At 41.7% G+C, this 24,163-nt stretch overlaps 1 protein-coding gene across 50 annotated transcripts in view; it reads right to left on the reverse strand.

Annotated features, from left to right (window-relative positions):
• Window positions 1–8,941: 8,941 nt before the first annotated feature.
• The window catches only part of RIMS2 (regulating synaptic membrane exocytosis 2), a 653,442-nt gene continuing 638,220 nt past the window's right edge, over window positions 8,942–24,163 (reverse strand). For all 50 annotated transcript variants that reach the window (XM_066265863.1, XM_066265876.1, XM_066265860.1 and 47 more), the window contains 5 exons: window positions 18,072–18,213; window positions 14,157–14,269; window positions 13,728–13,829; window positions 12,225–12,364; window positions 8,942–11,806 (listed from right to left, as the gene is read on the reverse strand). In XM_066265863.1, coding sequence (XP_066121960.1) covers window positions 11,588–11,806; window positions 12,225–12,364; window positions 13,728–13,829; window positions 14,157–14,269; window positions 18,072–18,213 — 716 coding nt within the window. In that variant the 3' untranslated portion in view covers window positions 8,942–11,587. The remainder of the gene's footprint in view (window positions 11,807–12,224; window positions 12,365–13,727; window positions 13,830–14,156; window positions 14,270–18,071; window positions 18,214–24,163) is intronic.

Consider the following 24,163-nt stretch of genomic DNA (forward strand, 5'->3'; position numbering starts at 1 on the left):
CTGAAAATAGAACTACTTTATGACCCAGCAATCCCTCTACTGGGTATATACCCCCAAAACTCAGAAATATTGATACATAAAGACACATGCAGCCCCACGTTCATTGCAGCATTGTTCACAGTGGCCAAGACATGGAAACAACCAAAAAGCCCATCAATAGATGACTGGATAAAGAAGATGTGGCACATATACACTATGGAATACTACTCAGCCATAAGAAGTGATGACATTGGATCATTTACAACAAATTGGTGGGATCTTAAGGAGTGAAATAAGTAAATCAGAAAAAAAAAAAGAACTGCATGATTCCATAAGTAGGTGGGACATAAAAACGAGACTAAGAGACATTGACAAGAGTGTGGTGGTTATGGGGGGGGCGGGGGGGAGAGGGAGAGGGGAAGGGGGTGGGGAGGGGCACAAAGAAAACTAGATAGAAGGTGACAGAGGACAATCTGACTTTGGGTGATGGGTATGCAACATAATTGATCGACAAGATAACCTGGACATGTTTTTTTTTAAACATATGTACCCTGATTTATTGATGTCACCCTAGTAAAAGTAATAAAAATAATCAGGCCTAGATGATTTGATAGTCAAGTATCCAATAAAAAATGTGTATATATATATATATATATATATATATCAGTTCTTTACAAGTTTATTCAGAAAATAGAGGAGCGAGTACTTTCAACTAATTTTTTTTATGAGGCATCTTAATCCAGATAACAACCTCATAAGCATGTTGCAAAGAGAGAAAATTAAAGACCTATATCTGGATATAGATGCAGGAATTCTTAACAAAATATTAAATAAAGTTTGACAATATAAAAAGAATAGCCTGACCTGTGGTGGCACAGTAGATAAAGTGTTGACCTGGAACGCTATGGTCACCGGTTCGAAACCCTGGGCTTGCCTGGTCAAGGCATATATGGAAGTTGATGCTTCCTGTTCCTCCCCCATTCTCTCTCTCTCTCCCCCTATCTCTAAAATGAGTAAACTAATAAACAAACAAACAAATAAATAGTTATTTTAAAAAGAAAACAATAATTCATCATGATCAAGTTGAGTTTCCTTCTAAATTTTCAAATGCCTTAACATGGAAAAATAAATTAACATAATTTATTATATTAACAGTGTAGGAGAAAAACCATATAAACATCTCAATAGAAGAAGGAAAGAGATTTGACAAAATTTAACACCCATTTATGACAAAAACTCTCAGCAAATTAAGAATAAAAAGGAAAATTTTCAACATGATGAATAGCATTTACTAAAACCCTATAGTTAGCATCATATTTCATGGTTAAATACTGACCATCTCCCCCTAAGACTGGAAATCTTGTGCAGGACTTCTGAGAAATCTTTGAAGAGAGTTTCCCACCTGAGTAGTGCCCTGTGTTCTCTCTTCCTCTTTGTTCTTCCCTAGAATGTAGACAGGACAGCAATGGCTCTGACTACAATCTTGTAATCAGGAAGTAACCTTGAAGAAAAAATAAGCCTTTATATTTTAAAGCTAGTTTAAGTGGGCACTCTGTCACTTATGGCTGTATTCAATTCCTGATTAATACAAGAAATAACTTCGGCTGAGTAGTTGTTATATATATACTGAGTTGTGCTGGATGGGGTAGTAATTTCTTTTGTCATTTAAACTCCCAAAGCTCCCCCTTCTGCTATTTTTTAGTGTGTGAAAGAGAGAGAGAGAGAGAGAGAAACAGAGACAGAGAGAGACAGACAGAAAGGAAGAGAGGTGAGAAGGATCAACTTGTAGCATCATTTTAGTTGTTCATTAATTGCTTCTTATAGTTAGCCTTGACAGGGGGCTTCCAGCTGAGCCACTGACTCCTTGCTCAAGCTAGTAACCTTGGGCTCAAGCCAGAGACCTTGGGCTTCAAGCCCACGACCTTTGGATTCAAGCCAGTTACCATGGGATAAGTCTATGATCCCACACTCAAGCTCACAACCCATGCTCAAGTTGAATGAGCCTGTGCTGAAGCCAGCAACCTTGGGGTTTAGAACCTGGGACCTGAGCATCCCAAGTTGATGCTCAATCCTCTGCTCAACCACAGATCAGGCCAAAAGTCCTTTGAAGTGGACACTATGTGTCTCTGTTTACAGATGAATGAACTGAAATAGAATAAGTAAATGAGAGACAGAAAAGCTCACTTCCTTCAGGCAACCTTCTTAAAGAAAATTAATTCTGCCTCTGTGCTCCTGTTTAGTATAAATTTTACCTAGAAAAGAATGCATATTTGGGATATAGACACATACATTCTGGTAGTATTCAGGCAGGCACTTTGCAGTCTGTCTTATATTCCATGTCATTGTTAGTGTTTGAATAGAATTTAAAATATATATATAAGTATAAAACAAAGATTTTTAAAAATAAAATTCAGAGGTTATACTGTGTTACAGTATATTTTCCAGAACTGTCATTATTAGAAGACCAGTTACCTCCTGGCCAGTGGTACAGTGGATAGAATGTCGTCTCGGAGCACCAAGATTGCCAGTTCAATCCTGACTCAACCCAGTTTGAGCTCTGCTTGGGCATATATGAGAAGCAATCAATGGCACAACTAAATGGAACAACAAGTTGCTGCTGCTGCTGCTGCTCTCTCTCTCTACCCCTCTCTCAAAAAATAAAAAGAGAGAGAGAGAGAGAAAAAAAAAAGACCAGTTACATAGCAGAGAGAAGATCAAGTGGACATTACAGAGTGTCTTACCTCGGGTAGAGCAAAAACTGACAAGTTCATGCAGTGGCCATCTCTTCCCAGGACTGCTGCTCGCTGATGCCTGCCCTCGCATTCCTTGGACCCTTGGTTTCTACCCCATGTCTCCTGTCCTCAGATTCTGTTTCCTAAGTGCAAAATGCTATGTCTGAAATCCAGCCAGTCAACTATGCAGCCCAACAGATAAGAAAAATACACCTGGCCGATGCACTGGACTATCGGATACTTCTGTATTAAAAGAAAAGTAACAGGCATGTATTTTTGCATTTGGCAGTAGATGATTTGTGGCAACTCAAAGTATTCAATCCCATTGCTGCCTCTGCATTCCGAGAGGAAGACCTCCCCATCACAGCGTCGCTGTGGTCCTGCCCTCTGTCGGTGTGGTTCTCTAACTGTCCTCCTAAAAGCCTGGACTCACCCCCTCCTTCCCGTTCAAGGCACTCAAGCCTTCAGGAAGACCCTGCGTATAATTACATCATTAAAGAAGCCTCCAAGTGCTTGTTCGTAGTTTTGTTTTGTTTCTGGTGCTCACTCACATTCACCGCTCACCTGACGCGCTCTGAGCTAGGTATGAGAAAACAGACCAAATTCTAATTAAGGGCTCAGTTGTTTTGAGTACTCTCTCCTGGGTTCTCTTCTTCCCCACACTGACCCTTTCACACCATGGTTTGAAGTCCAGCTTTGAATGAAGAGTCCGAAGTATTTATACCTGAGGATCAAAATGTGCTATGTTGTGCAATAAACAAGATAAAAGAAAGGAAAGATGTGTCTATTAATATCCAGAGATGGCTACTGAAGGAAGGCCCTGTGTACTTGTAAGTAAAATGATTCCTGTATACTTTCAGAGCTTCTCTCTTAGATGACTCTAAGATTTGAGGCTCTGTTTATGGCACCCTATTGCTTTTCCCTGAGGAAACCCTAAAGAACTAGATTTTTGGCTGTGTGATTTGGGGATTATCTAACAGTCTTTAGGTACCAGATTCATCCCTAAAGGCTAACCTTTGCATGTCCAGCACTCATCAGAATTCAGAACACTTGGGATGAATCAGCTGTCAGTCTGCCCCCTCACACAACCAAAGAAAGCATTGTTTTTTTTGTTTGGTTTTCTTTTTGCCATGTCACAAACAACTTACATAAATTTAGTGGTGTTAGCCACTAAGTTCCTGGCTACAACAGATCAAGAATGAACTAGGCAACATATACCTTTTTCCAGATTTTCCGTATTTCCCCAGCAAGTGCTTGAGATTGGCTTAGAAAGGCTTATGGTTGTCTATGGTCTCTCGCTGCCATGCTGTTTATCCCTCCCAGATAGGGCCCAAGACACCAGTGGTTCAGGGTTTGAGTCCCCCAGGATATTGTTAGGGCCCCACTGTAGCTTGCAGGGTCCTTAGGGAGTCACCCAGGAAGTCTGTTGTTCCCAGCAACCCACTAGCCAGAGCTGGGACAGAGGGTAGCCCAGTTTCTGGAGTAAAAGCCAGAGAAGCTGGGTGATAAGGAGCTCAAGGATCTGTCTATGAGGAAGGACTCTGAGGTCGCCCTGCTCCCATCAGTGTTATCTTCCAGGAGCAGCGACTTCCTGTCCCGTTGGACTTTCTGGGACACACAGAGCCAGGCCACATGAGTGAACTCTCCCAGGGTATTTTTAAGGTCTTCTTTTGGAGAGCTGCCCGGCTCCATCTGCCAAGCAGCTTCCTTCTGAGAGGGCGGCACTGAGCGATCCCCTGCTGCTTGACATTGAGCCCTGGGTCCTTCTTCAATGCAGCCCTAACAGTGGACTGCCGAGTTCCTCGGGGGGGGGGGGGGGCGTTCATCTCCAGGGAAGACCAGGTGAGGTCTGCTGTTAGGGAGCTCAGTAGACCTATTCCAAACCCGCAGCTGGAGCCTGGACTTGGCCTTGAATGTCCAAAGGGAACTGTTTTCTTAGGAGGATTTATACCTTCGATGAGACTGACCGGCAAAGAAAGAAATGATTTACAAGTCATTCTCAATTATTTGTGCTGCTAACAATTGGTATTTGCAAACACTTGGTTTACACCACTCATGGTGCTATAGGTTCTAAATATATTATTTCACTTCAACTCTATGACAACCCATGGAGCAGGTAGTTGTACCATTCCTATTTTGCAGCTGTGGGTAACGAGACCCAGAGAATATAAGTGCCACTGTCAAGACTGATTATTCAGCTTTGATCTTGACCCTATTTTAGCTGGCATCTTACTACAGATAAGGCTGAAGGTGGAGGAAGCACCCTCCTCACATTTGCAGGTGACAATAAGTGGGCAGTGAAAGCTAATGTGCTTGATGAGTCCTAATAACTCAGAGATCATGGTCACTTAGAATAGTCAGAATGATTTTGGTGGGCAGGAATATTTGAAAAAAACAGTAAGAAAAAGAATTTAGCAAGAATTAAATTTTGTATTTGTGCTTGGCTAAAAACAAAATTTCAAAAGACAAGAATGAGGCAGCTGCTCGCATGAAGAAGGGTCTGGGAGATCTGGTCAACCTCCAGCTCAGTCTGAAAGAACTATGTGAGGTGACTACAAAAAAGGGCAACAGAATTATAGGTTGTATTTATAGAAACAGAAGCCATTAGTATAGTATTCTTCTTGGGCTAGTATCCATCTGGAGTCATTTGCTTAATTCTGGAGAGGAAATATAGAAGACAAACAAGATTTTTAGTGTAGTGACAAGTGGTTTGAAGGAATTAGGAGTTCCTGGGCAAGAGAAGAATAAATAGTGATGGAAATAATTACAATTATTACTATTATAGCAATAGCTAATATTTATTGAGTACCTACATGCCTAAAATTATCCTTTATCTGTTATCTCACCTAATTCTCTTAACAACTTGGTAAAGTAGATAGTAGTTTTCCCATTTTACAGATGATAAAACAGAGGATAATGGCTCACTCAAGGTTAATTGGCTAGTAAATGAAGGAGCATATATTTCCACTTGGGTGTTCTCATCTAGAACAGGCACTTCTAATCAATTTGCTAGGCTGCTTTCTAAGAGTTGGAGAAGGTAAGACAGCTAACTTAAAATATTTGAAGGACTAGTGTATGGAAAAGGAATAGTCCTTCATCACACAGTTCTAGAGGTAGTGTTAGTCCCTGGAAGTATAAAATTTAGGAAGGAAGATTTAAACTAGGTATTAGGAAAAAGAATCTAACTGTTAGAGGTTATAAAATAGGCTATATCACAGAGTTTATTTCTCCATGCACTTGCCAAATAGAGGCTAGATTACCACCTCTTAAGAGTTTCTCTGGATACTATGAGATTGTCCTAGGTAGCCTCAATGACTCCTTTAAGAGTCTACAGTTCTATTAGATTTGTCTTTGGCCAACTGTATTAATTAGGACTCATAACTTCAAGTAGCAGGAACCCAACTAACTATAGCTAGAATTCATGGGCTCTGGGAAGAGCAAGGATGCAGACCCTCAATTATAAGAACCAGGGACACCAAGACCTAAAGGACTCTCCAGTTCTTGTCTCTACTTGGCTTTGTTAACTTTCTTCTCTCTTATCTTATTCCAGCTTTCATCATAGATCAGAAAACAGCCACTGGCAGCTCCTGACCTTTTCTTCCCCATCTAATCGTTTCTGTCACTGGAGATGGACTGCCTCTTTAGTGTCAAGGCAAAGCAAACAAAACAAAAGAAAAAAAATAAATCTTCACAGGCAAGTGTACAGATTGACTTAGCTGAAGAGCCTGCACTGTCTACACCACCATCAGTTGGAGCCAGAAGACTAGGACTAGTTGGAAAATGGCAAGCCTCATAGGCACAATATGGATTGATCAGAAAAGGACACATACTAAATAAAATGGTCCCCCTACCCCAAAGAAAAATGACAGAAATCTGGAACTCAAAAAGCATTAAGAACACCACAGGTTTAAAGTCTATTTGATTCAACCATATGCAAACTACGAACATAAACTTTAGAATTCAGGGGTCTCCATGTTGATAACAGTAATGTTTCTGAAAACATTTGCAAGGGATATTCACTGTTAAGGCTGAGTGTCTGGCACCTTAATGTCAGCACTGAGGGAGGTGCTACAACTCACAGTTCCAATGTTCAAAGACCAAACAGTTGAGTGGAACTATGGACTGAGTTGCATTCCAAAAGCCAATTAAAATATAATTATATGGAAGATTAGCCCTTACCAATGATCTCATTTATAAATAGATTTCACATCAAGTTTAAATTAAAACTAACTTCTCAAGAAAACTCTCGATGATTTAGAATAGCCCAGGCTGCAGAAATCTGTATTCACATATTTATTCATTCATTCATAAACACTTATGTACTCACCATTGCTTTAGGCATTTATCCAGAGATAAAAGTGGTAGAATCAGAATTCCCTTCCTTCAAATTTCTTACCTGCTCTTCTCTGGCTGGAATATTCTACACCTCTCTTCCATCTCCCATTGCTATCATCTCCTCTATTTAAGCTCCTACTCATTTTCTTAGCTATCACCTTCTTTGATCCTCTAGATTTGGTTAAAACACATAACTGTATGCTCCTAGAGCATGCTTGGGGGCTTCCCTTTTGGAAAGAAAGTTTTCATATTGTAATTTTGTTTACCCAATGTGTGTCTTCCTTAGTAGAATCAGAGCCCCATGGAACAGGGCTTTGATTATTCTGTTCACTACAATGCCTAGAATAGTGTCACGAAAATAGCAGGGACTATTTATTAATTTGGTAGATATTTACTGAGCATCTATATGTCAAGCATTGTTCTTGGCATTGAGGATACAAGAGGGGGAAAATAGATATGGTCCCTTCCTTGAAAGACCTTACTGATATGTTAGTCAAAGTACTGACTTAATGATAGAAGAGTATCTAATTTAGACTCATCTCCCAGATTAAGAAATAAATGCCAGAGAGATTAAGTGACTTGAGTCCAAACCGTATAGGAATTTGAGTGCACAGATAGTTGTTGTTTCTTAATTTCCTGGCATATTACTGCTTCTCAATACATATTTCACAAAGCAAGGGTGGGTGGGTGTTTATTCAGTCCACGAATGGTCGCGGGAGGTTGAGGGCATCATGAGTGGAGACAAATGTGAAGAACGTGGCTGATATGCACAGTGTTAACAGTTAAGTTAGTATAGGCAGACAGCTTCGGTGTTTTGTGACCAGTTAGTTCTCTCACAGACCCTACAAGAGTGTCTACCATGCCCTTTACTGTTACCTGTGGAGCCTTGGCATCTGGAGTTTCTGGGAAAACAGTGTGGCATCAATGGCAGCCATATTATTAGGGTTTAGTCAGGAACTGCGAAGAACTCAGTCCTGAGCAGGGAGTTGCAAAAAGAAACTATCATGGATCATTTTTTGAGAAAGAAGAGGGCTTTTCAGGAGATGGCATATAAACCAAGGGGATTTTATAACAGGAGTGTGTGAACAGCAGAGAAATAGCTCACTAGAGTAGCGGGTGGATGTTGAACAATAAACCACATTATGGGACAGGTGTGGGGACTAGACTGGAACCGAGTCCTTGGAAGTGGAAGCAATGGCTATTCCCAAGAATGAAGAGAACAAGGTTTGTACTTCAGTTGATTGTTAACTAACCCAAGTAGCTCTAAAATTTAGAACCAGGAAGGCCTCCCACTGGACTCTTCTGGGGTTCTTCCTGACATTTTGAGCAGCTGCCCTAGAAGGACCTGGAGAGACCCTTCGCATCCGTTCACACTCGCAGGAGAAGCTGGTCTCTGGACGGGTTACCTGCCAGGTTACGCTTGTTCTCTTGACTGAAAATGCACCCTTACCCCCCACAAAGCTTAAGTGACACATCAGTGGAAATGGAGTGTAAAGCCAGCTGTTACCCCCACCTTCGTCACCAGGGAATGGCGGAGCGGTGCCTGATGCACTGTGGCTGCGCTATCATTGCAGGCCACACTGACTCAGAAATCTCACTCATTTTACTCAGAAAATCTGCAAGCTGCTGAGTCATTTCATCAGAAAACACCCCAATCTGGAATAACAACATTTTTTTTTAATTAGCAACTTTTAATGATGTGAGCTTTGGTACTTCAAAGAAATGCTCTACTGAGGGCTGTTTGCTAAGACTAGCAGTCTGCTTCTGTTCCGGAGAAGCAGGGAAGAGCATCTCGTCATGTTTAAATGAAGGGAGTTTGGGGAATAAGCTGGAGCGGGCCTGGGGGGCGGGGGGGGGGCGTTGGGAGGAAGGAAGCCGGAGAAAGCCATGCACACAACGTCTGTAAAGAAAATGTTTTATTTAAAGTGTTAAATACCATCACCAGAATGATTTTGATTTACATTAGTTGGTGTTCATTACAGAACTAATCTGCTCCCTTTTTTTTTTTCCCAACTAGAATTCCCTTTACTTTTAAAACATACTATGTACAGGGCGGCAATGGTCACTGGAATAGTGCTATTTACATGACTAAACGACAAGTTGAGGTGCAGACATGTGAAAATTAAAAAAAAAAAAAGATACACCAACTTTTAAATAAATACTGCATAATGACGAGTATGTACACATATTCCATACAGTCATGTCCTTCTTATTAAAATTAGAAATAATTTATATAGGAATATGCACAAAAGATTATGTGACTGTGTCTTAGTATCAGGAAAATGATAAACGTTTATTCTAAGGGAGGGTGTAGACACTATAGGTCTATTAACCAATTGTTGCTGGTATACACGTGTCTAAATTATTTAAATAAAGTTTTACTCATTCTTTGAACAACTTTACCCAAGCCCATCACAGACCTCACAACGTCAAGACACAGTCTCGGTGTATTTCATATTGCACCACATAAAGAGAAGGCATTGTTAGTGATACTCATTTTAACTTTTGCACCATATCAAGCATGATAGATTTGAATGGTCAGCACTGAATTTAAAAAGGAAAAAAAAAGCGTATTTTGTGCATGGCTTTTGTTTCAAGAAATGGTATGTATGTGGATTTCAAAACTAACAAGAACTTAAAATCAACCTATAAGAATGTGTTATCAAAGTATACATAATAAAACCAGGATGTATGGGTGGTTTATTACATTAACCAGTGACTTTTCCTCTAAGCAGGGGAACTGAGGAGAAATCAGACCTTGCAGCTCCACCCAACGGTAATAACAACTGTCTGAAAAATCAAAGGCAGGGGTCTGACTTCGGGGGATTTGTGTGTAGTTTGGTGATGGCATCAAAGAACTATTAATAGGCAGACTGACTTTCTTGGAGTCCCCTAAAAATTGGAGCTTTAAAATTATTTGTTGCAAATTCATGTTTACTATATTTCTTTAGAAATATAATTTGTGAAAAATTGAATTTTACTACAGAAAAATGAATTAATAAACAGCCCTGTGCTTCAGGGCTCCAATTTTTTTTAGCAGTGTTTCTATTCATATAGTAAATGGAAATTGGCTAAAGAAATTGCCTTTATTAATTAAAAAAACAAAAGCTAAGACATTCTAGAAATAATACTTGAACCCTTGTATGAATAATGCTGGTGCTAAAAAAACAATTAGACATTACAGTGGCCACATGATTTTAGAATTTTCCTGTAAACTAAACTTTGAAGGTGAAAATAAAATTACCATGCACTGTACAACAGATTGCAAAAGTTCCAATTTCTTCTTTATCAAACACATGCTGACTTACTTTAATGTACTCCCAAGTCATGTTGCAAAATCCTTTTCAACATGCTTGAAACAAAGAAAGCTCTTAAGTATCTTTTTCCCTTGAGAAATTCATAAATTCAGAAGCTCTGAATCAAACATGGGGTACAAGAGAGTATCAGGACAAAAACTTGTAATTTTTTTAGCATAATGTTCACTCTGGTAAGGGAGAAAAAAAAAATAAAAGATTAAAAGAGGGTGGAGAGGAAAAGGGTGAAGAAAGACATGAACAATTTGTACATATTGAACTTCATTAGATTTGTACATTTAACATGGAAATAAATCGAATATATACTTATTTGTCACATAAAGAGAATGTTAAGTATCTTCTAGAAAGTATTTGTAATGTCTGCCAAAACACAGACTATCATTAGTTTAAAGAATAAACATGGTGTGTCTTTGTATCACCCTGTTGCATTCTCTCCCCTTTTTAAAACCATGCACTAGTGAAATTTATTTTTAAAAATAATATAAACTGTTGAAAATGGCTGATTTTTATTCTTCTTCTTTTTTTGCAAGTAAGTTGCAGCCCCAAGAAAATAATTTAAGTATTCAGCTAATTTGTGTCCATGCAAAAAAAGTTTCTTTAATTTCATTCAGTACAGTGTAGCCACAGAATTTTGTTTTCCAGAGTCCAACACATTTTGGCATTAGTGAATGACACGCCCCGGAGCTCTGGTCTGCCATGTCCACGCCGGACTGGCTGCTTCTGGTCACCATCCAGAGGGGGGCTGACGTTTTGTCCCGGACCACTTCTTTGGTCTCTTGCTGTTCACCTGATGCTTCCTAGGACTTAACTCCTTGACTTGTAACATGGCTTAATGGCTGTATAGCTCCATTTCTGTGGCATGACAGGGCTTTGGGGTCAGAGAAATGAAGAAAAAGGAACGATAAAAATATAAAGGTGCCATTGAAAAGGGCTTTTGTTGCATGAAACTGACTGATTCTTTGAGATTAATCCATGGCTTCAGATTGGACCAAAATTTGAGTGTTATTGAACTCCAAACCTGATAGTTCTTCATAGCTCTGCTCTTTCACCTGAGGGCCTTCTTTAGGGCACAATGTGTGCAACTTCCTCTGAGAACACAGGATCGCTTTGTATCCCTAGAAACAGGCTCAGAAGACACAACATTAAGCATGCAGTGTTACCAGGGTTAGCGACCTGTGATTTTTTTTTTTTGTAACGCTGGTTGCTATGACAACAGTTTTACAGCTGCTATGAACGAGAATAAGACGGTCCAGTTGAACTTTCCAGAGATGACTGGGAAGCTCTTCTTGTCAGAGGGGCCAAGGTTGGATCTACTAGGGAGGAAGGGGGGAAAAGTTTAAACCATCCAATCACCATATTGGATAGCTCCAGTTCATCTAAGAGTATCTGGGCCACTCCCATAAAAGATTTGTGATCCATGCGGCCATAATCTCCCCAGACAATGATCTGTTGGCAAAATAAAAAGGAGAGTAATGTCAGTATCATCACGTACCTAGAAACTTGCAAACTAAAATACATTCCATTAATGTGCTGACATCAAACATCACGTTAAATAATTGACTACTGGGGTAGTTGTCTTTCACTACCAGAACCCAAAGGTACATTAGGAAAACTGTTTGAGGAGCAGAGACCATAAGTAGCCCCGGGAGACTGGAGTTTAGTGTGATGGGGTTTGCAAATCTGTACTTCACTTTAAAGGAAACTACAGAGCCGATTGCTTTGCAGCATTGGCCACTGCTTTGCAGTTTCCCCAGAACTTCCGCTGTGACGAAGAGAAAAGAAGGTGGGAAGTACAGATGTTGGGTACAAGTTTGATTCCACGAAAATACTTCCTTAGGTAAGGGATAAACAATTTAGCAAATACCTGTAAAACCTTTCCTTGGGGACTTTCTTCAAAAGATAACAGCTGCTGGTATAGGGGTTCCAGCGTTTTTCTCGCCACTTTTGTCTTCTTTTTGGCTACGCAGACTCCATTATCTAATAGATACACCTTTACGTATGGTGCTTGGGAGAACAAACACAGAGGAGAGTTAAGTGATGAGCTGTGGTGGTGGAATACCCAATTCATGGGTTACGTCTGCAACAGGTTAACCCGAGTCTGAAAGAGCTAGCAACTCAAAGCCACTGGCCTTTCCACATTCTGTCTAAACCATTAGGTAAACAAAATTCGGGCATTTTTAGGCAATGTTGACATAGTCTTTGAAATGATTACTATTTTGTCTTCAACTGGTTTTATAGGTTGAATACTGCATTAAATAAGGTGAAATGCTTCTAGTTCTTGATAATATTTGAGGGAGACGTCTTAATCTTTCAATTGTCAACACTTAAATCTGATTAAACATGCTCGAAACTACACTGTTTTACTCACCCATTCCCACAAATGACTTATTTATCACTCAAAAAGGTTTTTCTTTTTGGATAGTAAATTTGTTTAATGAACAAAAAGGCTTTGTGTATTGATGGTAGTGTGGGTACACAACAAGGGTGAGGTTTTATGTACTGTGTCCAAATTAGCTGAGAAGAGGCTCTAATGATCAATTCCATAGCTTGGAATCTATCTGACAGACCTTCTCTTCATAAAAGCATTTTCATGCAGGCAGAAATTATTTTATTTTCTACAGTAGAGTGGACTGACTAGGTCCTTGACCTTTATCAACAAACGTGCCTTAATCACCACCGCAAGGTGTACACATTATAGGTCATACACATTATAATTTAGGATTTCTGCAAGGATAGCAAAGTTAAGAGATTCAAATTACAATCAGCCAGTGGAGGCGCTGAGGTGAGAAACCAGGTCTCAGCATCCTCAGTAACTCTTCTGTACGTCAGAGGCAATGGCGTACATCTCTGCACAATGTGATGGAGTCCGCGGTACCTCCAGGCTGCATGCACCTCAGCACACACCTTCAGTATGAAATAAGTGATGGCGTGATGCAAATTTATAATGCCTCTTTTGCTTTATATACTACAGGAAGGAAAAGCCTTAGAATAAGAATGTCCAGCATACATAGGCTTATGCTACTTTGGGGTTTCTATTCTAATTCCAGAGCCCTTAGGGGTCCCGAGGAGAATTTTGAAGCTCCAGATGAACTGGAGAATAATGCAAAACACCAGCTAATGCGAAAGGAACCCTTTATGGCCATGTTGTCTGAAATGAGTCACTGGAGTGTGGCAGTGTGAACTCTGCTGTGGTTTCTGTGCATTTTCCCTCCAGGCTGCCTCACCGATGCTCACACTGTGACAGGTGATTGACTCCTGTTAACAGCCTTGACGATCTTAAAGTTTTCAGCGGCTAATAAAGCACAAAGTCTCTGAATTGCAAAACGTGGATTATGAGCAATGATAGAAGAATCCCTTCTGCTCTTACCTGGCAGTGTCTTGGAACCTGGTTTTACAACAAGGCCACGGGCCCGGATGATCTCCACCTCCAACTGTCCCTTTTTGTCCATCATTCCTACTTGAATGTCACCTGATAGTATGTGCAGAAGAAACAAACAGGACTTCATAGACAAACGCAGTAAGAAAAAGGCTGTGCCAAAGGTCTTGCCTTAACATCATTTCATCATTTCCCATTTATTTTCCTTAATTCATATATGTTAAAATTTTTATCAATGACATCTCACTTTAAAAAGAATATAAATTAATTGGAAAAAATTAGTTGTAGATTTTTTTAATGGCTTTAATATAAACTACTGATTCCTGCTGAAACTGCCATTAAAAATCAGAAGAAGTTAGAGAATAGGATGGTCAATTATCTAAAAGAAAAACAACAGAATTGTGTGACAGAGATTCTTACCCATTGCCGGAGTAGCCAGAGTCTGACGCCCCACTAGCTGGGCGGGGCCGAGGCCGTCCAGGAAGTCACTGAACTGGCTATCAGAGGCCAAGCGGACACCGGGGAAAATCAGACTGCAAGCAAAATAACACACGGGGTGAAACCTCGACCTCTGTTTCCATTCAGGCTTCCCTGTAGCCCCTCCCTGTGGCAGGAGCAGCTGGTACTACTGCTTTGCCACTTCTGTTAATTGGCGAATGCCCTACTCCACCTCCCATAACTCCCTCCTATCCCATGTATGTCACCAGAAGCACCGGGCACACTGGGATGCAGGCTTCTGTTTATGTGTCTCTCTCTCCTCGTCTGGCAGACATGGACTACGACTTCTATAGCGGCACTCGGGACACCCTGCACACTTACTCCATAAGCGGCAGTATCATATTTAACTGTGTTTGCTGCTCTATGAGATAAAGCCTATTACTTAACCCATTCTACCTTTGCCGAAATGTTTTTTCCAGCTCACTCCCACAATCACAGAAACATACCATTATTTCTCCCACCTTAAAACAACCCCTCCCCCATCCCACTCCCCGCCCCGCCCCCACCACGTCTCTCTCCTGATACTCCTTGAAAGAGGTCCCTCTAGGAGCTGTCTTTAAGTTCTTTCCTCTCATTCTCCCTTGAGACTCCAGTAAGTTTTTTCTTTTTCTTTTCATTGCTTTATTTTTCTCCACTCCATTAAAATTTCTCTGATCACGGTTACCTAACAGCCACAGTGGGAAACAGGAATGCTAACACTCCATATTAATTAATACTAACTTAACCCAGCATCATTTGACACAATTGGTCCCTGCCTCTTTCCTGAAACACTTTCTCCACTTTGTCTGCCGGACTCTCTAGTGCCCGGTTTTCCTCGTTCGCCACTTCACCTTAGTCTCCTTTGCTGGTTCAGCCACTAAATATTGGGAGCTTGATCCTTTGACCTCTTATCATTTCTGTGTCCCAATTCCCTTGGTAATCTCAACCAGTCTCATGGTTTTAACTCCCATCTATGCTGATATCACCAGATGGACATTTCCAGCTTGGAACTCTCCCTTGGGCCATGAGACTATATTCTAACTGCTTTGTCAACATATCGGGTTGGATGTCTAATAGGCAACTCAAATATGACTTGTCCCAAAGGCAAACAAATGAGAACAACCGTTGCTCCTCAGAGTACCCCCACTTTAACCCACAACATCACTCTTTCAACTGAAAGACCTGGAGTTGTCTTTCCTCTTTGTTACAGATCGAACTGTACCCTGGCAACCCCCACGCCGGGCAATTTATATGCTGAAGTCTTAATCGCAGGTCAGACTCTGGAGACAGGGCCTTTGCAGAAGTAATTAAGGTTAAATGAGGTCATAATGGTGGGTCCTTAATCCAAAATGACTAGAGGAAGAGACACCAGGGATAAGCACCTACAGAGGGAAGACCAGTGAAGACTCAGTGGGACAGAGGCCATCTACCTGCCAGGCAAGGAGAGAGGCCTCAGGAGAAATTAACCCTACTGACACCCTGATCTTGGATTTCCAGCTTCCAGAACTGTGAGAAAATATATTTCTGTTGTTAAAGCCATCTGGCCTGTGGCAGTTTACTTTGGCAGTCCTAAAACACTAGTACACTCTTTTTCTCTCATTAATCACATCAAATACATCAATAAATTTTTTTGGCTTTACTATCAAAATACAGCCAGAACATGACCTCATTAATGCTACCACTGTGGTCCAAGCCATCATTTTCTATCTTCTGTATTACTGCAACAGCCTTCTCAGCTCTCTCGGAGTAAAAACGATGTCCTGACAATGACATGTAAGCATGCACAGCTGTCACCCCTGCTCACCATGTCCTAATTCCTAGCCTGTTCCGACTCCTGCCCTTAGGCCAGAGTGCTCCTTCCACTGCTGACAACAGGTGAGCTCTCGCCTCAGGGCCCGCGTTGGTCCAGCCCGGACGGCTCCTCCCTCAAACACCCCCATGTTCACTAACTTGCGTCAACTCCTTAGTTAGACGTGTCCTTGTCCCTGTCTACCTTGCATAAAACCCTACCCGTACAACCTATCATCTCTCTTCCTTTGTTTTTCACTTTAGAACTTATACCACCTAATCTATTGTATAGTTTACTAATTTTTTTTTTTTTTACTTTAATGGCCATCTCGTCTGCCCTACTCTAAGTCTGGTGAAGGTAGAATTTCTTTCTTTTTTTTCTATTTTGTTCATTGATACATCTCTAGCTTCTAGAAATGCCTGGGTTATTGTAGGCATTTAATGAATGCTTGTTAAGCTCAATCAACTAATTAAAATGAAGCCTAGAAACTCATGTAAGTTTCAGTAGTACCAAAAAACACACGAGAACTTAAGTCTACAGCCCATGGTCTTGACCACAAACTGATTTTGTCCCCCTTCTATGGCTTAGATCAGTGGTCCCCAACCCCCGGGCCGCGGACTGGTACTGCTCCGTGGGCTATTTGGTACCGGTCCACAGAGAAAGAATAAATAACTTACATTATTTCCATTTTATTTATATTTAAGTCTGAACGATGTTTTATTTTTTAAAAATGACCAGATTCCCTCTGTTCCATCTGTCTAAGACTCACTCTTGACGCTTGTCTCGGTCATGTGATACATTTATCCGTCCCACCCTAAAGGCCGGTCCGTGAAAATATTTTCTGACATTAAACCGGTCCATGGCCCAAAAAAGGTTGGGGACCACTGGCTTAGACCACTGACTCATAGCCCATTGCCTAGAGCACTAGGAGTTCTAGGTTCTGTTTGTTGAATGTTCACCCCACTTCTCCAGTAAGACCACGAACACCTGACGTGCACGGGCCGTAATGGAAACGGTGTGCTCTCTCTCACGGATCCAGCATCGTGCTCTGCAGTGGTGAGTGCTCAGTGTGTATTTACTTCGTACTTGACTCTCCATCTCTTTTAAGATGTCCTTGATTAACATCGGATCTATTTCTTCCCCCAACCTTAATATCCAAATATATAGTTAATCTAAACATTTTAACCTTTCCGTAACCTTATTTATAAATACAAAAAACCCAAACACATCTCTTATATTTATATAATCTGCCAGTCAAAGAAATGATCCTTAGGGCGTATCATTAATACTCAGCCAGCAGCGCCCATGGCCTCACCTCTGTGAACTGGCCATATATTTGCTGTCTAAACATCTGATGCTTCCACGCGGATGACAGAGTGAAGTCAACAAACCTGACTTTCCTCTATTCAGGTCATGTATGCAGCCATCTACTGATCTACTGTTGCTGACTGCTGTTAACTTGCTGGTGACAAGGCTGTACAATTTTTATAAATACTATCAGAATGTCTCCGGTGCAGCTGGTTCCCGAGGAAGCCCCACGGTAAGTGCATATGGGAAAGGCTCACCCGTTATCCTTCTGACGTTTCTCTTCACTATTACATTTGTCTGAACTGGCTGTTAATGCATGGAACTAAACATGCATTAGGACTCTATACTTTTTAGTAGTCATTCTTAGAGCAAAGATTTTAAAAATTAGCATTGCTCACACAGTGGGGCCTGAGTGCTTACTATATTTGTGCTTTTATGTGTATTATTTCAAGTGAGGGCACCTTTTTATAGGCATGTATTGTGCAAGTCACATTTTACTGTCTTGCCCCCAAAGCAAAACATGTTATCTCCAGAAACTATTTCCCTGATATAAAAAAAGCCAGATATGTGTCATTTCTTGGTGGCAGGTGAGCAAAAGTTCTCTTCACAGCAAGTCAGCCCAAGAAAGCACAGATGGCGCTGATTGTGAGTGAGATGCTGCGGGAGCGGAGACAGGGAGGCCAGACCGCGGTTTCCGGTCTCCGGCCTCCGCAGGACGGGAGGGAGGGGTGGGGGGGTGCGCATCGGCCCGCCGCACTCACTTTCCTTCGGAGCTGTAGCTGTTCATGCTGCCGTCCGTGGACTCGCGGCTGGCCTGGCGGGTCATCCAGCTCCTCATCTCCACAGCCAGGCCCGTTTCCGTGCTCCTCTGCACAGTGCTCCGTAGCTTTTTACCCCCTGCTTCTGCAGACGGGGAAACAAAAGGGGTGACACTTTGTCATCACCACCTGGCAACAAAACATACCACAGCCAACACTGAAGTCGTCAAAGACCTGCGCAAACACAAAGTGCTCTTGTGAAGGAGGCAGAGAGAACAGGTATTGCAAACAATGCCTTGTTCATTGAGACGGAAATTTTCTAAAAATCTTCAAGAAGAACAAAATACTATTGTTTTCTTTCCATTTAAAACAGTGTTCAAATCGGCAACATAAGGAACAAAACGGTTCAATCTAAGGGAAATACAATAAGCTTTGTTTTTATTGAAACACTTAAATGCCAGATTAATTTATACCTGTCTTTTTCTTTTTGTCACAATAAAAGAACTAGGCCTTCACATTATTTCCAAAGAACAGGTGGTGAGTAATGCTCAGCTCCAGCCCTAACTTTCACATGAAAGCCCGTTTCTGTAGGGTGATTGATTCTAGAAGGCAAAGAAAGCTATACAAAGGAGCTAGCTGTTTGATAATAGTTTCACATCTGTTGGTAACTTTCAGAGAGAGTCTCAAAGGAGTACAAAACCCTAGCAATGCCATGTAACAGGAGCTTTTTAACTTGTGGTTATGGATAGCCAAGTCCTCTAGGATCTCTGGCAGTTTGGATAGGAGGTTTACTTACAGAGGCCCATTAGAAGACCACACAGGAACCCAAGTTAAGTAGCACAGATGTGACAGAGGTCAGAGGTGCTATGTGAGAGGTCAGGGAAGAAGGAGCTTCTTCACAGAAACAGTGGAGTTTGAGCTGAGCTTACCAAATGGGCAGACTAGGTCTCAAGAAGCAAGAAGAGGGTGCTCTGGCCAAAAGAAAGCACACGGACAGAGGTGTGAGGACGAGAGTGATGACGACGAGAGTGATGACGTGCAGTCGAGGGACGGTGCAGACAACGAGGGCATACGAAGGAGCAATGGTGGGGGAGGGTGGGTCAGACAAAAAGCTGAGCTCAAACCATCAAGGGCCTCGCGTGCTAGAATGTGGACTTGAGAGACTACCAAAGTGGAACAACAGGGTGACAGTCCAAATTATCTGTAATAATTTCCTTCCTGTCAGACATTGACCATGCATATCATTAGCTTTTATGAGATTCAATAAGCTCTTTTAGTGCCTGGTATTAATCATTTCATTTTAGATCAATACATATTGCTGATTTTGTCGCTGACCTGTTGAAATCCCCTTCGCAAGCTTCTTGTGTGCTCACCATTTTGAAACACTGCTTTAAATGTCATCTATTCTCCACTTCCAACTTTATGTATTAAAATGCTTTTAAAAGTATATATAAAATAAAAGTTATGACTCATCTCCAACTCATTTCCATAACCTAAGGCTGATATTTTAGATAATTGATAATAAACATGTTGTACTGATATAAATTTAAGATGATAAAAATCATCCCCCATTGATGAGAGAAAGCTCTTCTTTATAGAGGAATGTTAGTTAAGAAATGTAAAAGGAACTAATAAATGTTGATGTTACCAATTTGTAACCTCCAATGGAATAAATGATTCAAATAAGGCACATTGATGAATGCTAACATCATTAGATAACAGGATTTTCACATGAGCCAAAAAGTCATTCCATAGATTAGTTCTACTTGTTAAAGGAAAATGTACTTTAACACTGGGAGACCTGGCTGTTACCATCTTAATCAAGTGGTCACACTTATCCGCACTCATAGTGGGGCAATCATATGTGCTTTCTGATAAACTACACAGTATCACTTAGCAAGTTGTTCCAAATAAAAACATACAATCTGTATCGCATCCGATCTTTGGAACCAAGGTTTAGTTTTCAAAAACACAGAAGATAGAGTAGCAAGATAAATGACATTCATACACACACAAAACCCCCCAGCCAAACAGAAGATTTTGTCCAAGAGAATTGGCCTAGTCTCTTAACATAGTTAACATCATGAAAACAAAAAAAAGGTAGATGAATTATTCCAGAGTTTAAAATGTCACTGAGATTTAACTATTAAATGTTATCAGCAATTGGTTTATTTTTTGGGAAAAACAAACAAGAAACCAAAAAAGCGAAACACTCTAAAGGCAATTTTAAGACAGATAGGGAAAATCTGAATATATAGACTGGATATTAAATGGGATACAAAAATTAATTTTCCTAGGTGGACAATGGCATGTATTATTAAAAATGTCCTTACCGTTACAAGGTACATGCTGAAGTATCAATATATACACCTGAAATGTTATATCATCTGCACTTTATTTTCAAATAGTATAAGAAAAAATATATAAAACAAAGAGGATAAACGCTAAAAAAAAAAAAGGGGATGAAGAGCAGACTTTGGTATTCATAGACTTAATATTTATAATTTTGTTTGAGAGTGATCCCCAAATGGCCATATCAAAAAGCAATAAAAACTTTTTCCAGATGTGAACTAGAATCATGGCAGGTACTGGGCTGGTGTGAGGGAGCCAGGCCCAGGGCTGAGTCCTGGCCTCTGCAGAGCTTTACTGCTCACTTCCTAGGAAGCACGCAGTGAAAAATCATCATCAAGTAAGATATACAACTTCTGTTAAGTTCGAAAATGTGGAATGAGGTTATGTACAGGAAACATCATTTTCAAAAATGATAAGATTCCTAAAGGCCTCAGGTCATAGCCTTTGCAATGTCAGATTTATTGTTTTTCATTTAATGCCTGACTCTATCACAGTAAAAGCGATGAGAAAAATCTGCTATTATAGGGCGATGAGAACCAGCCACCATTTGTCCAAGAAGAGCCATAAAATGAGCATGTGATCCTTTTGTTTACAGATTGCTGTTTACCTGTGTCCTCCTCAGAACAACTCTAAGAATCCCATTTTACAGATACAGCGTACAAGTCCCCAGGGGGTTACACAATTCCCTGAAGCCACATGGAAAATGAGAGAACCAGAGTTTATGCAGTTCCCAGACTTCACATTCTGTATTTCACGGAATGGTGTCAGAATCCAACAGCAGGTGGCTTGTGCAGCTGTCTGAGGAGCTGATCTAGGCTAATCTGTGCTGCACCCGAAGGGTCCAGCGGGGAGCCGCGGTGGGGTGGCAAAGCAAAGCCCACCCAGCGGGGAGCCGCGGTGGGGAGGTAAAGCAGAGCCCACCCAGCGGGGAGCCGCGGTGGGGAGGTAAAGCAGAGCCCATCCAGCGGGGAGCCGCGGTGGGGTGGCGAAGCAGAGCCCACCCAGTGGGGAGCCGCGGTGGGGAGGTAAAGCAGAGCCCACCCAGCGGGGAGTCCAGCGGGGAGCCAGGTGGGGTGGCGAAGCAGAGCCCACCCAGCGGGGAGCCAGGTGGGGTGGCGAAGCAGAGCCCACCCAGCGGGGAGCCAGGTGGGGTGGCGAAGCAGAGCCCAGTGCAGTCAGGTCCTGGGCTCACATCGTTTCCCTGTGAGCCCCCACCCTACCATGCGCAAACTGTGACACTGATTAAGTTACCCTCTCTAAGACTCAGCTTTCTCAAACTGAAATAGCAATGATATTAATAATGTCTACCTCATACAATTTAAAGTACTTAGTAGAGTTGTTCCTGATACATAGACAATCTTCAATTAACAGCACTGTTATTACTATTACCATGAGATAGAACAGTGATTTTCAACCTTTGTTTCTCATGCACTCATAAACTAATTACTAAAGAAAAAGGGGCCCTGACCTCTTCTTCCTTAGTAACTAATTTATTTGTGCCATGAGATGAAAATGGTTGTATTTAGTCAGGGGCACTGACCTTAGTAATTAGTGTGTGTTTGTGCCATGAAAAAAAAAAGGTTGAAAATCACTGAGATAGAAAATCAGTAAACATGTATTCCAGACCAATCTCTAGCCCCAGCTAGCTGGCTCTGTGGCCTTCTCTGAGTTATATCCCCTCTCTGAGTCTCTGGGTCCTCGCTGACAAAAAAGAGAGGAGGTCCTGTCCCGTCTCAGGGGCTGGCAGCAGGCAGCTCAGGAGCCATCAGCTCCTCTTGGCAGGCTCTCACCGTAGGACCAAGCACACCAGCCACCATGGGGTCTGTCGGCCAGCCAAGGCCGAGGATGCCCAGGAATTCAGTGGCGTGGAGAGGCCATTGAGACCTGCATCAGGAACTCCCACTGGTCCTCCGTGGAGGGTGGGAAGGAGATGCTGATGCGCTCCGAGCTACAGGAACCGGTGACCCAGCAGCCGCCTCACCTCAGTGAGCAACTGTGGGCTGGAAGAGAGAATAGCCAACCTGGGCAGCTGTAACGACTCCCAACCGGAGTTCAGGAGTTCCTGGGAGCTGACTGGAGAAGCAGCCAAGAGCATGAGGCTGGAGAGCCCCATCTGCAGGAGCGGAGAACCTTCCCCTGGGATTCTTGGGGAGGTGTCTGGAAAAGGGAACCTTAGAGACTGTGGGTCAGAAATAAAACTCCTCTCTACGTTCACCACACTGTCCTTCAGCCTGCAGCTATCTCACATCTGCAGGGTTCAGGTTCATAATGGTCCTTCCTGGGGGTCTCTGCACTTCATCCTTGCGAGCCCCGTGGAGCTAACGGGTCCAGGAAGCCCCACCAGAGGAAGGCTCAGGAAGCAGTTTGGGGCCAGGGTAAATGTGGAGGGTTAAGGATGGTGTAAGGGCCATACCATTTGGTACTGGGCTCAGGGCAGAAAGGAGCTGGGCTATGGGAAATGATTTGAAAGGGGCTGGGAATAGGGCTGGATATTTGGAATTAAAAAAGGTCTCTAAGAACCCATCCTTCCTAATCTCTTCCCCAACTCAAACTAGCTCCTGTCCACTGTTGTCCCTCTCTGCTTCCAGTTCTGCCTGAGCCCCCTCCCGGGACTGTCCTTGGGGAGGGCAGGGGAAGTGAGAGAGCAGGGATGGGGACAGGCTAAGGAGGGCGTGATCCTGGGAGAGAGAGGATGACCTGAGTGCTTGCGCATTTAAAGATGGTTGTTTTGTATCATTTAATTAATAAAAAGTGGAAAAAGTGAAAAAAAAAGGCAGGGGAGAGGGGAGGGTGACAGAGGATTTCTGATCTCTTTTAGCTCTAAAGTCATTGAGTTTGAATCATTAGTGTATGAGAAAGACCATGATAAACAGCATACACTGAGGAAGATAATGCCGCTCATTGTCACCTGATATAATCAGAGAAATCGAGGCAATATGCTGATTTCTTTAAAATGTCTTTTACATATATTTATATCAGATACATTCATAGATTTATTTGAAAAGTAAATGTATTTCTCACTACCACAATTTCTTTGTATCACATTTACAATAAAAGTAATTTAATCTAAATGTAATTCATTATGGTGATTCACAGTTAGCATTATAAATGCTCTGTCATTTTATTCAACCTAAAAATGGAACCTATGGAACACTGAACATCTATGTAAGGTAACTGTAGGCAGAATTCTAAAATGGCCCTCATGATTATGTTACTTTATATGGCAAAAAGAGTTTTGCAGAAGAGATTAAGGTTTCTAGTCAGTTAACTTAAAGCTATGGAGATGATCTGAATGGGCCGAACATATCCCCACGAGCCCTTTAAAAAGCAGAGTGCTTTCTCTGGAAGGTTTCAGAGGAGTCAATTGGAAGACACAAAACACAAGAAGGACTCAGTGTACATTTGCTCCTGGCTTGAACATGGAGGGGACTCTGTGGAAAGGACCTGAAAGCAACCTCCAGCAGCTAACAGCAAGAAAACAGGACCTCAGTCCTACAACCACAGGAACTGGATTCTGCCTATGACCTGGATGACCCTGGAAGTGGCTTTCCCTCCAGAACCTCCAGCTAACACCTTCATTTCAGTCATGTGATACCCTAAGGAGAAAACCCAGCCATGTCCTGCCATGTGTCACCTACAGAACTGTGAGCTAATAAATGGGTGTTGTTTTAAGTTGCTAAATTTGTGATACGTAATTGTTAATAAACAATAAGTAATTTTTAGATAATTTTTAATGGAAAGGT

The sequence above is a fragment of the Saccopteryx bilineata genome, chromosome 3 (assembly GCF_036850765.1).
Source record: "Saccopteryx bilineata isolate mSacBil1 chromosome 3, mSacBil1_pri_phased_curated, whole genome shotgun sequence".
Taxonomy (NCBI): Eukaryota; Metazoa; Chordata; class Mammalia; order Chiroptera; family Emballonuridae; genus Saccopteryx; species Saccopteryx bilineata.